Source organism: Borostomias antarcticus, assembly GCF_949987555.1.
Source record: "Borostomias antarcticus genome assembly, chromosome: 15".
In the NCBI taxonomy this organism is placed as follows: domain Eukaryota; kingdom Metazoa; phylum Chordata; class Actinopteri; order Stomiiformes; family Stomiidae; genus Borostomias; species Borostomias antarcticus.
This window is the reverse complement of record NC_140248.1, coordinates 3,385,906-3,401,391: the sequence shown is the minus strand read 5'-3', so window position 1 is coordinate 3,401,391 and position 15,486 is coordinate 3,385,906. Positions and strand designations below refer to the sequence as shown.

Below are 15,486 nucleotides of genomic sequence, written 5' to 3'. Positions count from 1 at the left end.
TCCGGCATCTCATTATTCCGACCACTCAATGTTCCGAAAATTACGCATTATTTCGAAGTCTCATTGTTTCGACGTCCCGTTGTTCCGACCATATTAAACCCATTTGTCCGACCTCCCATTACTCCGACCAACCTGGTCTCACTTGGCAGACTTCAGATTTCGACGTTTGTCCATCGCCTCCAAATGTCATTTCTAGACGGCATCATACAACATAACAATTACAGTAGGCTATGATGAAAATAACGTATATACCTGGAGGCGTGCGGGTGCGCTAAGTGCCGTCCAAGTAGCTCCACTCCTGGGTCCAGTTTCGTAAATTAGCCTGATCCCTGTGTCCACGTCTATCCCCTTCTGCCAAGTGGTAGAGATTGATATTGGTCGGAGTAATGGGACGTCGGACGAATGAGTTTAATATGGTCGGAACAACGGGACGTCGAAACAATGAGACGTCGGAATAATGGGCGATATCCGTGACATCCCACGGCTTCGAGTTCCATAATGCTTTTATACAACGGTTGCCACATTTATCCGTCAATATTTAAAAAAGAAAGACAATACGAAGTTAAAAAATAAAGAAATTTATTTTTAATTAAACTATTTGTTAATCATTTGCGGAACGTTGCCAGGCAACAACAATGCTACAGCAGATCTTTGTAAACACACTGCCACAGCTGCTAATAAGAGGTGGATTGATATTAAAAGATGTGCGAACATTCCATTTTAGCGTGGGGATATCGTGGTTATCGCCACGGCTGGAATGCAAACTGACCAATAGAGACAATGGACCGGTCTATACCGTTGTATAAAACCACTTAACGGTCTGCCCTAACTGAGCGCTGAGTTGCTAGGAGACAAGAACTTTTCACCTGGGGTGCATTCAAATTCAGCGGACATAGCGAACGTTAGCAAACTATTTTCCATTAGCTTTGTGTTCACCGCAAACGTTTGCTAACAGAAGCTAACAGTCTGGAGAGGTAGTTCGCCAGTAACGGAACGAGGATCACAATGGACCCAGGCTTACTGGAGATGTGCTCCCATGGGGATTGTTACTATTTGGAACGTTCATTAAAAGCCGTTCAAAAGTGACCGTTGGGAGAAAACATGTTTGCGATGAACATTCGCCTCTGTTAGCTGAATTTGAACTCACCCCTGTTGTCAATCATGTGTGATTAGCGAGCAGCATCCCAACGATTCCCAAGCCATGATGATTATGATGTGGTGTTTGGCTCAATCAGATCATAGTTCAAAACTGCTCACTTGCTCTGAGCAGATCAGTCTGAGCGTAACTGAGCAACCCGTTAAGTGATCACTGATCGCTGACTGAGCGATCAGCTACTTTAAGCACCCTTTGTTCTATGTAAAACCAGGCCAGGTCCAGCCTGGCTTATGTGTGTGGCTGGCTTGTTTCTGTTCAGGGCTGGTATAACGGAAGCTAGTCATGCCACTGAAAAAGCTGTGAACTAAAATTACAGGAAATAATGTCTGATAAATTAAGATGAGTCTTGTCGCCTGGACACATCAGTTCCAATGCTTCCAATGCTAATCCAGCACAATAAGAGCGGGATAGCCAGCTAGCTCATGAGCTCACAACAACTAGCAGCAGCTTCCATAACATTAATGGTAGTGGTCAGTGGCTAAAGCAGTTACACTGATGATTCCTGTAATGTTGCTATTTTACTGCAATTGGTTCAACTTCTGTTTCTGGACAAAGGTAAGGGGTAAACCCAGATAACACAAGGCTAGCGGACCTACAGCGGGTCCCGGATGGACGAGCTGGCAGACCTCCGGCCGAATCCGCTGGCAAGCGGACCTCTGCTGGATTATTAGCGTCAGGGACAGCGGTCCGCTAGTAATCCGAAATGCTCCCGCTATTGCTCCACCACCATTCCACCGGTAGTTTATTGTCTATATCCTAGGCCCATTGGCCCTAGGCTTATGGATTTCTATTGCTAAATTAATTTACTCTGAACATTTTGGGGGGTAACCCTTTCATAGTCCTCCAATTGCTAAACATTTACCTGGTATACATGCGAAGTATAGCCTAATATATAATGGGTAATTACTGAGACACCTTTACAGTAGGTATAATTTTGTAGTATTCGAATGTTCAATTACTGCACATAAATTCAATAATTGACATAGCACCACCAGGTAACTACATTTTTACATAGCTTCTATAACATCCAGTGACAAAAAAAATCTTTCACACCGGGGTTTGAACCCCTGACCTTCCACAAAGGAGTCAAACGCTTTATCCACTACACTACCGAGGATCTGGACAGTGCACGGTGTCATAATGTATTTATTGTGGTGTGCTAGGACTACTGCCTCTTGTGGTGGTAACTGCAGGTCAACAATGGGACAGAGGGAAAGAGTGAAGGAGGGAGGGAGGGAGTGACAACCAGACAAATGCTTTCTATGGTACGCTGGCTTACAGCCACGCACAAAAACACTCAAAAAAGAAAGAGGAAAAAAAAAAAGGGAAAAACCCACTTGCCCGAATATAATTTTTACTTGCCCCGGGCAATCGGGCAACCATAAGTGTCAATGCCTGAAAAGGCAGTAAACATCAACTTCATTAGGAGCTACACGTTGGCTAGTTAGTTTGCCGTTCACCGCAAACTCAAAATTTGGCTTCTGCTGTGACTGACAGCATATGGAAGCTTAAGACCAAATCTTGCCAATGTTCTACGAACTACATGTTTGCTCCTTTATTAAAAATCACAGCAGAACTACATAAAACCACATGCTGATAGTGTAGTCCCAGGCATTGAAGCTTAGCCTATAGTACGTACTAAAAGGCTAAATTTAAAGCTCAATGAGATAAACCTTTTATAGGTCAGTATTCACCTTTACTACAATTAGTTGTAACTGGACTTAGTAAGACCCCAGAAATAATTTTCGTGACATGAGACTGCATGAGACCCTGTGAATTTATTATTTTAGAATTTCGATGTACTGGCTAGTACACTGACGGGAAATCTTGTGGTGGAAACGGAAGTGACGCATTTTGCGTGTCACAATATCAGGAAGACAACAAACACTTCGCCCCGCGAAACAAAACTACTGTACATGTACATAAAATAAAGAAGACTGGTATTTACCTGCATTGGAGGCATCCTTCCAGAAAGTCCATTGAAGTAGCTACAATCTCCCAATCCAGTCTGCTTCACGGGCGTTTGTTGAAAAATGTTTTCCCATCACTACAGTGAGTGAGTGAGGGATTATGGGAAATGTGGTTCTTAAAACACAGTGCCGATTTATCACGACCAGAGGGGCGACGAAAGTTCTGAGTTATCTCATGTAGCTTTAAGCATCACAAATGTGCTTATATTAGAATATTAAAAATAATAAAGTATTTGAATGGGATTATAGAGGAAGATGGACAGCATAGTGTATTTGAGGTTTAATCAATAGATAGATTAAATAGCCTACATTTAATATCTTTGAGGTTTATGAAAATTTATATGAGGTTCATATTAAAAGGGGTAGTGTGCTATTTTGGACATAAAGGCCTAATCCCAATACCCCCCCTTAGCCCTAGCCCTTGGGCCCTACCCCTACATTTCGAGTGTTCACGCGTAGAGTAGTGTGTCCCATTCCTTTTAGCTTCTAGGGCGAGGGGGCATCTCGAGGGCTAGTGGGCGTTCAAACAGCCCTCCAAAACGAGGGTTTTCAGATGCTGAAACCGAGGGGTAGATGAAAACTCACACAATGCTTTGTGAAGCGAGGTCGTGATATAAAACATGGCTGCCGATGCCATGAAAAAACATGGGAAAGAAGCCCAATATCTTCGCAAATAAACATTAAAAAATTGTAAAATCCGTGGAATAGCTTAGTTTAAAGTAGATGCAAAGGAATATGTCATTGGATTGTTATGACACGCATTTCAGAAAAGAATCGCTATTCACGAGGTCAACTGCATTTCATTGTTTCCCTAACTTAACAGCATTTTGCTGTTCCAGTAGGCTATGGTGCAATGGTGAATCTAATCTAATCAATAGAACTTTGTGTAAACAACTATTTTTGAGTGACAGTTGATTCCCGTTGATGAAGTCCGAAAAAATAAGCCAGTAGCATTTTTCTGCACTTTTCATCTGATATCAGTGCATTTTTATGGGCAGGATGTTAACAGCCAATGTGTAAACATGCTTCCTGGCTGTACAACTGATTAATCTGTCTTGTCCTGTCCTGAAATTTGGTCAGATTTGTCACTATACTAATTAATCATACTGTAACATCAGGGACTCCACAGAAAATCAGGCAACTAATAAAATTCTGATCGAAGACGTAGTGAGTGGTGTCCCATTTCTTAGGTAAAGATATCCACCCCTATCCCTCATGGCTCCGTTCTGAAGGGCCACTACCCAGTCAAGGACACTCCAAAACTATAGGGGCTAGGGCTAAGGGGGATTATTGGGATTGGGCCTTAGCCCTATTTGTGGTCTGTCTACGAACCTGAAACATAGAGATCATAATTTCACTGATCGTTCCAGTATTGAGATAGCTGCAGTTTTTATGCAGGCTCTCACTGGGCTACAATGGAAGTCAATGGATCATACGTAAATGCGTTGGAAAATCTATGATAAATGTGCATTTCCGAGGCGGGAAGCACAGGGTGTAATCTTACTGGTCTCAATATGCTCTCCTGTGAAATGTATTGCAATCCGTTTTTACATGTTTGACATAAGCATTCCCCTGGCGCTTGTTTTAACTGCTCCCATGGAGGACTATGTGCAAGTCATGCCAAACACCTAAAACATTTCGGTTTGAGATACATTTCACAGGAGAGCATGCTGAGACTGATAAGATTACATCCTGTGCTTCCTGTTAGAGTTAAATCGGTACTACCGGTATTCCCGGGACCCGTCCTCGGAACCATTTCTCGTTTCCCGGGAAATGAACAGGAATTGCAATTTCAATAATAAATAATTGAATTAAGAATTTGACCAAAAAAACATTGGCATGGGTTTTAATTATTATTTTAACAGCTGAGCAGCATGATATTGCAATCTCTCCCCACAGTCCGTGCGTAGTGACGTGCATGTCTATTTTCTGCACGGTGTACCGTAGGCTACTGCGTGCGTGGGCTACCCTACGACATACCATAGTGTGGGCTACCCTACAACATCCCATAGCGTGGGCTACCCTACAACATCCCATAGTGTGGGCTACCCTACAACATCCCATAGTGTGGGCTTCCCTACAACATCCCATAGCGTGGGCTTCCCTACAACATCCCATAGTGTGGGCTACCCTACAACATCCCATAGCGTGGGCTACCCTACAACATCCCATAGCCTGGGCTACCCTACAACATCCCATAGTGTGGGCTACCCTACAACATCCCATAGCCTGGACTACCCTACAACATCCCATAGCCTGGGCTACCCTACAACATCCCATAGCCTGGGCTACCCTACAACATCCCATAGCCTGGGCTACCCTACAACATCCCATAGCCTGGACTACCCTACAACATCCCATAGCCTGGGCTACCCTACAACATCCCATAGCGTGGGCTACCCTATAACATCCCATAGCGTGGGCTACCCTACAACATCCCATAGCCTGGGCTACCCTACAACATCCCATAGCCTGTGCTACCCTACAACATCCCATAGCCTGGGCTACCCTACAACATCCCATAGCCTGGGCTACCCTACAACATCCCATAGCCTGGGCTACCCTACAACATCCCATAGCGTGGGCTACCCTACAACATCCCATAGCGTGGGCTACCCTACAACATCCCATAGCGTGGGCTACCCTACAACATCCCATAGGCCATGTCCAGCCACTCCAGCTTCGTGTGGAAATATTTCCGAGCAACCAAAAACATAAATTAGGCCTATTTAATTTCACAGGCTACTGTTAGGCGTACTTTATAAAGACCTACCTCTGTTTTTCTCATATTATGGATGCCATGCAAACCTGTTTTTTATTTTTCGAGACATTTAATTGCACAGGCTGTCACAGTCGCTTTATAAAAAAGATTAAGATATTTGTGGTGAACTGTTCTACGAATGACTGCAAAATAAATATTCTGTAAACATTGAGCACTGAGTGATCATTTCGGAGCAGCGACCTCATGGTGAATTTAACAAAGTAAATGTCTTAAGTTTATTGTGTATAACCAGGCTGGCTGTTAGTGCTTCCCTGCAGTCGGATCACGTAGGCTATATCCGAGCATTACTGAAGTAGAAGCTGCTGATTATTATTTAAACTGTGTTCGTTTAGATGACAAACAGCACACAAACACGCCTATGGAGTCCAAGCTATTCTGCATGTGAACTTTATCTCAATATAGATTCTAGGTCAAAATTATTAGAGTTGTGTGCACTGTGTGCACTCCACACCATAAAATGAAAAACATTCATATTTCTACCGGCAATACCGAGAAAGAGAGCCGCAAATCCCGGGAGGAAAAAAATGCAAATTTCGGGAAAAATATTTAACTCTACTTCCGGTCTCGGAAAAGCTAATTTTTAATAGTTATTCAACGCATTTACGTATGCCCCATTGACTTCCATTGTAGCCCAGTGAGAGCCTGCATAAAAACTGCAGCTAGCTCAATACTGGAACGATCAATGAAATTATGATCTCTGTTTCAGGTTCATGGTAGACAGACCACAAATAGGGCTAAAATGAATGAGGTTTATAGGCCCTATATAAATAACCATAATTGTCACTATCATCAGCCAAAGTGAGAGATTGTGGTGGTAAATTGATATCTTAATTCACTACTTACTTTCGAATAAATGCTTACATTTTAGACCAGACAAAAAACTATAGATAAATCTCAAGCCTATTCGACATAGGCTACACATGCAGCAACTAGGCTACATGCTGACGGCATGCATTCTGGGTGGGGGACGACACGGTCACTGCGCACTTGTTTATTATTCTCGTTTCTTAGGTAGGCAGCCCCTTGCTGCTGAGGGAAACCATTACATATTAAGCATGGTGGTTTGTCTCAGCATGAGTTGAGGAATACCCTTGCTCTGTATAATAAAGGTCCCCAGTGTAGCCTAGGCTATATAAATAGCTGGATAAGCTGCATCTTAGACAATCACCACGGGGTATGGTTTGCTCCACCAAGCCATGTCCAATAGTTGAGCCCGAAAACGTGCAGCCTCCATCTGCTGCTCCGTCTTACTCAAACTCCAAACAAACGCGGTTCTAGCGCACACACGCGTCTGAAAGGCAAGGGGAAAAAAAGCTTCATAGCAACACGACAAAGGCGGGACCCAGAGACCAGAGCACAATGTCTGTCGACGTTGCAATTTTGTGCATGTTTCATTTACTTTATCGTTAAATTCGAGGAAGTAGGAAGCCTACATTAGTACGACGCCGCTTTTGCTGGTCGCGCTTCTCCAAACTTTACGCATTCGCGGTCCAGGTAGCGCGTCAGTTCAGAGAGCCATACACACGGACCAGAGAGCCATACACACGGACCATGACCGCGCCACTCATTTTCTGCGTCCTCTGTATTGGGATGGTGTCGCCCTGTCTGTCCCGAGTGACCGGCTTCATTTATCAGTTTCCAGGTGGGACACTGCAACGCGTAAACCCTGAGCAAACGAGCGGACCCCCCACGGGCCCCCATGCAGCGCGCAGGTTCGTATGGACGAAAAAGGAGCATAGGAGCCACTGTTCTTCGCCTTATGTGTTTCTACTGTACATCTGTTTCCTTAGGTTTGTGTAAATGTCAGTTGGGCAGCTAGGATTCACGCAATCGAAATGAGAGGCATCGATATGGAATAGGTCTTCAAAGTACCAGACTACTTTAAAAGTGATCCGCTCTGCCAATCTGTAGTAATGTAGAATGCTCCCATATGATGTCTTACTGTAGGCACCGTACATTAAAATAACAGCTACTGTAGGCAAATTGATCTCCACTTTTTTCCTCGCTGATTGATTGCACAGTACTGTGATGCCATTTTCCCTCACAACTCCCCACCCTGCTCGCTCCCAGTAGGAACTGGTGTCAGTTCACCGTGTCGAAGACCGTGTCGTGCCAGGTGCACAACGGGACCGAGACGCTGGTCCAGCGCGTGTTTCAGAGCTGCCGGTGGCCGGGACCTTGTTCCAACCTCATCAGGTATGGACGGCTCCCCCACATCACCTCCTCTCTGCTGGAGTCAACACTCCTTTATTGGTCACATGTAATGTGCGGTGTACAGTCTCAGGGAAATGTTGCTACCGACTCCTTTACAAAGAACATGTATAAGTTACAAATTACACAATAAGTACCATTTCTATACAGTATAAAGATACAGGTAAGGTATAACGCTCTGGATGGATTATGTACATACTATATATGGGTATGAATAATGTGTGTGTGTGTGTGTGTGATGGGGGGGGGGACATGCTATAACTGTGATAAATAATCCCGGGGGGGTTAGATAGTCATTCAGGAGCCGGATGGCCTGCGTCTGAATTGTCCAGAGTTGATCGTGGCCTTCTGTACTCCACACCATGAATTGAGATAATCTCCGGAATGTGCGGAGGAGAGAAAGGGGCAGAGCGCGCTCGCTAGACGGCAGGCCACAGATTGCACACAGGGACCATAATGCACTGATGTATAGTGTTTGTGTATCTTTAGCCTAATGGGGCCTTAACTTCATTCACAGACAGTTTGACTTAGGACTCATACTTCAACCCCACTGAAAATACTCGTTGTCCCATTGTGTGGTGGTCACGGAAAGGCCCATTTACTCCCAGGACCACCACACTGAAAAGCAAGTCAGTCACCATAAAGACATATGAGTGTGATTTCTCCATTCCTTCGTTCCCAAGGCTGCCATTGCTCCCAGAAACAACACTGATGTTAGACTGTAGCCGTTCATCATATAGATTTGTGTGAATAGTAACTGGGTGGTTGCATTCCATTGTTTCATGTCTTTGGAATCCATCCAAAAACTGTAAATAGACTCTCAGTCTACCGCCGTGGTGTCAATGTGGACCAACCTGGTTATTTTAAGCCTCTGGAAAAGATACACAATAAACCTCTTTTGAATTGTAGTTAAAGCTCTTTTCAGGCGTAGTTGGTGTGGTTATTAAGAGCTTCATGGTTCAACCTCCCTCTGTATGGGAAATGGATCAGCCAAAGACAGTAGAAACCCATGAGATTCCCCAGTGTGGCTTTCTGTGACAGGTCTGTTGTGATTCTAGTTACCGGACCCTGGTCAGGCCCACGTACAGGCTGATGGACCGGCAGGTCACGGCCCTGGAGTGGAGGTGCTGCCCTGGCTTCCTGGGAGAGGATTGCAGTAAGGGTGAGTGTGACTCCCGTGAGGGTGAAGGGTGAGTGTGACCCTACGTGTGGGTGAAGGGTGAGTGTGACTCCCGTGAGGGTGAAGGGTGAGTGTGGGTGAAGGGTGAGTGTGACCCCCGTGAGGGTGAAGGGTGAGTGTGACTCCCGTGAGGGTGAAGGGTGAGTGTGACCCTACGTGTGGGTGAAGGGTGAGTGTGACTCCCGTGAGGGTGAAGGGTGAGTGTGGGTGAAGGGTGAGTGTGACCCCCGTGAGGGTGAAGGGTGAGTGTGACTCCCGTGTGGGTGAAGGGTGAGTGTGACCCCCGTGTGGGTGAAGGGTGAGTGTGACTCCCGTGAGGGTGAAGGGTGAGTGTGACCCCCGTGTGGGTGAAGGGTGAGTGTGACCCCTGTGAGGGTGAAGGGTGAGTGTGTCTCCCGTGAGGGGGAAGGGTGAGTGTGACTCCCGTGAGGGTGAAGGGTGAGTGTGACCCCCGTGTGGGTGAAGGGTGAGTGTGGGTGAAGGGTGAGTGTGACCCCCGTGTGGGTGAAGGGTGAGTGTGACCCCCGTGTGGGTGAAGGGTGAGTGTGGGTGAAGGGTGAGTGTGACCCCCGTGTGGGTGAAGGGTGAGTGTGACCCCCGTGAGGGTGAAGGGTGAGTGTGACCCCCGTGTGGGTGAAGGGTGAGTGTGGGTGAAGGGTGAGTGTGGGTGAAGGGTGAGTGTGACTCCCGTGTGGGTGAAGGGTGAGTGTGACCCCCGTGAGGGTGAAGGGTGAGTGTGGGTGAAGGGTGAGTGTGACTCCCGTGTGGGTGAAGGGTGAGTGTGACCCCCGTGTGGGTGAAGGGTGAGTGTGACCCCCGTGTGGGTGAAGGGTGAGTGTGACCCCCGTGTGGGTGAAGGGTGAGTGTGACTCCCGTGTGGGTGAAGGGTGAGTGTGACCCCCGTGAGGGTGAAGGGTGAGTGTGACTCCCGTGAGGGTGAAGGGTGAGTGTGACCCCCGTGAGGGTGAAGGGTGAGTGTGGGTGAAGGGTGAGTGTGACTCCCGTGTGGGTGAAGGGTGAGTGTGACCCCCGTGAGGGTGAAGGGTGAGTGTGGGTGAAGGGTGAGTGTGACTCCCGTGTGGGTGAAGGGTGAGTGTGACCCCCGTGTGGGTGAAGGGTGAGTGTGACCCCCGTGAGGGTGAAGGGTGAGTGTGACCCCCGTGAGGGTGAAGGGTGAGTGTGACTCCCGTGTGGGTGAAGGGTGAGTGTGACCCCCGTGTGGGTGAAGGGTGAGTGTGGGTGAAGGGTGAGTGTGACCCCCGTGAGGGTGAAGGGTGAGTGTGACCCCCATGTGGGTGAAGGGTGAGTGTGACTCCCGTGTGGGTGAAGGGTGAGTGTGACCCCCGTGTGGGTGAAGGGTGAGTGTGACCCCCGTGTGGGTGAAGGGTGAGTGTGACCCCCGTGTGGGTGAAGGGTGAGTGTGACTCCCGTGAGGGTGAAGGGTGAGTGTGACCCCCGTGTGGGTGAAGGGTGAGTGTGGGTGAAGGGTGAGTGTGGGTGAAGGGTGAGTGTGACTCCCGTGTGGGTGAAGGGTGAGTGTGACTCCCGTGTGGGTGAAGGGTGAGTGTGACTCCCGTGTGGGTGAAGGGTGAGTGTGACCCCCGTGTGGGTGAAGGGTGAGTGAGGGTGAAGGGTGAGTGTGACCCCCGTGTGGGTGAAGGGTGAGTGTGACCCCCGTGTGGGTGAAGGGTGAGTGTGACCCCCGTGTGGGTGAAGGGTGAGTGTGACTCCCGTGTGGGTGAAGGGTGAGTGTGGGTGAAGGGTGAGTGTGACTCCCGTGTGGGTGAAGGGTGAGTGTGGGTGAAGGGTGAGTGTGACTCCCGTGAGGGTGAAGGGTGAGTGTGACCCCCGTGTGGGTGAAGGGTGAGTGTGACTCCCGTGTGGGTGAAGGGTGAGTGTGGGTGAAGGGTGAGTGTGACCCCCGTGAGGGTGAAGGGTGAGTGTGGGTGAAGGGTGAGTGTGACTCCCGTGTGGGTGAAGGGTGAGTGTGGGTGAAGGGTGAGTGTGACTCCCGTGTGGGTGAAGGGTGAGTGTGGGTGAAGGGTGAGTGTGACTCCCGTGAGGGTGAAGGGTGAGTGTGACTCCCGTGTGTTCATCCTCTCTCTCACTCCCCTCTTAGACGCGAGGAGCCGAATGGCCACAAAGACACTGTCTGCGTTTAACGATAAAGAACCTTCTTTTTTTGGTTGTTGATATTTTTTAAGGCATTTCTGCTTTATTAAGATAGGACAGTGTAGGTGACAGACAAGAAACGTGGGAGAGAGAGAGAGAGAGAGAGGGGAAGACATGCAGCTAAGGCCGTGGGCCGGATTCGAACCCACGCCACTGCAGAAATGACTAGTCTTTACATGGTAAGCGCCCCAGCCCGTTGAAAGAATCTGCAATCCTTTCTATGGAAGTTAAGAAGTACTTTGGAGTTAAGTGCTTCTTAACTCGTTGGGGAAACCCGGCCACTGCAGTCGCAGCAGTACTAACTTTGTCAGGGTGCTGCTACAGTACTGGTACATTTTGAGGACGAGAACTCATGAATAGATGAGCAAGATATAGATGTTCCACAGTGTGGCGTTGCACTTCCTCGATGGCTCGGTTCTCTGCTCTGTGACATCAGACCGCCGCCGGAGGAAGCGCTGTCGATCGTCCCCTCACACTCCGCATCCTTGGCTGGACATTTTGTTTTTTGAGGTCTGTTTTGTTTCTTGAATGTTGTGACTGTGGTGGGGAGGAGGCAGGAGATAGGCCTGGTCCTCGGAGAGAAGTACCACTTAGACTCAAACTGCATTCCTAGATTTACTTTGTCACTCTTCTCCATCAGATCAAGACTGGCTGCCCTTGTTTGACGTCAGACCTGGGGTCAAATGGTATTTCTCAAATACAGTTGTTTCCTTTATTTCGCAAATACATAGTTTACTTGAGCCAGAGGTAACCAGCTGCGCCAGATGGTTTGCTTCACATTTGCGTCGCATAACCATCTGGGAACTCTCCGCTGGAAACTGTTTGGAAAAGGGCAGGCACTTTCAAATACATGGCAGGTGATTGGATGAACTATCTGTCTATCACCGTCTATCACACGCTAACTCCAACCGCTCCTCGCTGTTATATATCTAAACCCACTCAGCCTACGGTAGCTGTTTGTATTTAAAATTCCTCAGAACCAACGCTGATTGACGAGATCGTTTTCTGGCACAAACGGATCTCTATGGAGAGTATCCATATCCATGCGCACAGCGTGTTGGAGCAACGATTGCGCGCTGTGCGCATTAGTGCTGGAGCAAGTGAGGAAGTTATTTCGTTTCGAAAGACGTTTCGAAAGATCATGGCATGTGAAAACCACAACAGTTATGCTCTATGTAAGCACAACTAGCGATTCATCCAGACAGATTGATGAAAACAACCGTTTCGCGGCAGAAAATAGATTTTTAGAAGCTGCATTCTCGTTGCCCCGATCACCGCCATTACATGGATATACTGGCTCGCGCTGGATTTTACATTTCTTCTACATGCCTCCGAACTACACCAAAGTGATCTCGGTGAGTCAAACGTCTTATAATATGTCGTAAATAAGGTCCAGGTTGTCAAAAATGAGCATTGTCCCTTAACTGTTAACTAATGCTTATTTAGGGTTAGGTTAGGTTACTAATGTTAATTAATACCTTAGGTAAGGTTAGGGTTAGGTTAGTTAACCTTAGTTAACATAAATAACATTAGTAAATTGTTAATAAAGACATTAGTTAACTGTTACTTAATGCTAATTTATGCATTAACTAACGCTTATTAATGTACCCTTATTGTAAAGTGTTACCGGACAATACTGTATCCCTCTGTTCACATTACATTGCATTACATTACAATCATTTAGCAGAAGCTTTTATCCAAAGTGACTTACAATAATTGCATTTAACGTAAGTAGTCAGTGTACTACTACTCACCAGAACTCACAAGTGCCTCTCCTTTCTAAACAAGTGACTAAGAGCATAATTTAGTGCTGAAGCCAAAGTGCAAGAGTGGCAAAATATAAATACAAGAAGTGCTTCAGAGGAAGGATCCTGCTAGTACTCCTTGACCTTTGACCCCTAGGCGAAAGATGGGTGACTGCTGTTCATATGTCAACAACATAGCGGTCCAGGTTTAGGGCTGGTCGGATACTCCTCTCTTTTTCTCAGTTGGGTTAAATGTTGGACAAGTGACCCTTCTCTCTTCTCTCTCCAGCACTGATGAGTCAGCTTACTGAAGGAAAGCATATGTTTTGAAGATGTGATATGAGGTTACAGTCAGTATAAGATGTATGACATTGTACAGTAACTCTCTCTCTCACACACACACACACACACACTCTTTCTCTCTCTCTCTATCCGCAACACACACATAAACACCACCCACGCCCACCCACACACACGCACCCACACACACACACACATACACACACACACACACACACACACACACACACACACACACACACACACACACACACACACACACACACACACACACACACACACACCAGAATGAGGCCTCTCCCTGACTGGAAGTCTTCTCCCTATGAGTGGGTAAACAGAGCCAGACAGTCGTGACCCCTGACCCCTCCCCTGCTCCTGCTGGTCTGCTGGGGGCCGGACCTTGTTTTACATTTCAGGAGAAACCAAGGTTTCCGCCCCAGCTGTTGTTAATGCACCAAGCCCCCTCCCCCCGTCCTCCCCCTGTCTCCCCCCGTCTCCCCCCGTCCTTCCCCCCTCTCTCCCCCTGTCTCCCCCCGTTCTCCCCCTATCCCCCCCCTGTCCTCCCCCTGTCTCCCCCTGTCTCCCCCCGTCTCCCCCTGTCCTCCCCCCGCCCTCCCCCCGTCCTCCCCCTATCCCCCCCCTGTCCTCCCCCTGTCTCCCCCCGTCCTCCCCCTGTCTCCCCCCGTCCTCCCCCTGTCCTCCCCCCGTCCTCCCCCTGTCTCCCCCCGTCCTCCTCCCGTCCTCCCCCTGTCTCCCCCCGTCCTCCCCCTGTCCCCCCCCCGTCCTCCCCCTGTCTCCCCCCGTCCTCCCCCTGTCCTCCCCCCGTCCTCCCCCCTGCCCCCCCCCGTCCTCCTCCCGTCCTCCCCCTGTCTCCCCCCGTCCTCCCCCTGTCCCCCCCCCGTCCTCCCCCTGTCCTCCCCCTGTCTCCCCCCGTCCTCCCCCTGTCTCCCCCCGTCCTCCCCCTGTCTCCCCCTGCCCCCCCCCGTCCTCCCCCTGTCCCCCCCCCGTCCTCCCCCCTGTCTCCCCCTGTCTCCCCCTGTCTCCCCCTGTCTCCCCCTGTCCTCCCCCTGTCTCCCCCCATCCTCCCCCTATCCTCCCCCCGTCCTCCCCCTATCCTCCCCCCGTCCTCCCCCTGTTCTCCCCCCGTCCTCCCCCTGTCTCCCCCTGTCCTCCCCCTATCCTCCCCCCGTCCTCCCCCTGTTCTCCCCCCGTCCTCCCCCTGTCTCCCCCTGTCCTCCCCCCGTCTCCCCCTGTCTCCCCCCTGTCTCCCCCCATCCTCCCCCTGTCCTCCCCCTGTCTCCCCCCGTCTCCCCCTGTCCTCCCCCTGTCTCCCCCTGTCTCCCCCTGTTCTCCCCCCGTCCTCCCCCTGTCTCCCCCTGCCCCCCCCCGTCCTCCCCCTGTCCTCCCCCTATCCTCCCCCTGTCTCCCCCTGTTCTCCCCCCGTCCTCCCCCTGTCTCCCCCTGCCCCCCCCCGTCCTCCCCCCGTCCTCCCCCTGTCTCCCCCTGTCCTCCCCCCGTCTCCCCCTGTCCTCCCCCTATCCTCCCCCTGTCTCCCCCTGTTCTCCCCCCGTCCTCCCCCTGTCTCCCCCTGCCCCCCCCCGTCCTCCCCCTGTCCTCCCCCTATCCTCCCCCTGTCTCCCCCTGTTCTCCCCCCGTCCTCCCCCTGTCTCCCCCTGCCCCCCCCCGTCCTCCCCCCGTCCTCCCCCTGTCTCCCCCTGTCCTCCCCCCGTCTCCCCCTGTCTCCCCCCTGTCTCCCCCCATCCTCCCCCCATCCTCCCCCCAGTCTCCCCCTGTCCTCCCCCTGTCTCCCCCTGTCCTCCCCCAGTCTCCCCCTGTCCTCCCCCAGTCTCCCCCTGTCCTCCCCCTGTCTCCCCCTGTTCTCCCCCCGTCCTCCCCCTGTCTCCCCCTGCCCCCCCCCGTCCTCCCCCCGTCCTCCCCCTGTCTCCCCCTGTCCTCCCCCCGTCTCCCCC

The 15,486-nt window shown here is 49.9% G+C and overlaps 1 protein-coding gene across 1 annotated transcript in view; it reads left to right on the top strand.

The window, feature by feature from the left end:
• Window positions 1-6,857: 6,857 nt before the first annotated feature.
• col26a1 (collagen, type XXVI, alpha 1) overlaps window positions 6,858-15,486 on the top strand; it is a gene marked incomplete at both ends in the record, with an annotated part of 52,112 nt that continues 43,483 nt past the window's right edge. The window contains 3 exons of the mRNA XM_084449826.1: window positions 6,858-6,868; window positions 7,979-8,104; window positions 9,178-9,281. Coding sequence (XP_084305952.1) covers window positions 6,858-6,868; window positions 7,979-8,104; window positions 9,178-9,281 — 241 coding nt within the window. The remainder of the gene's footprint in view (window positions 6,869-7,978; window positions 8,105-9,177; window positions 9,282-15,486) is intronic.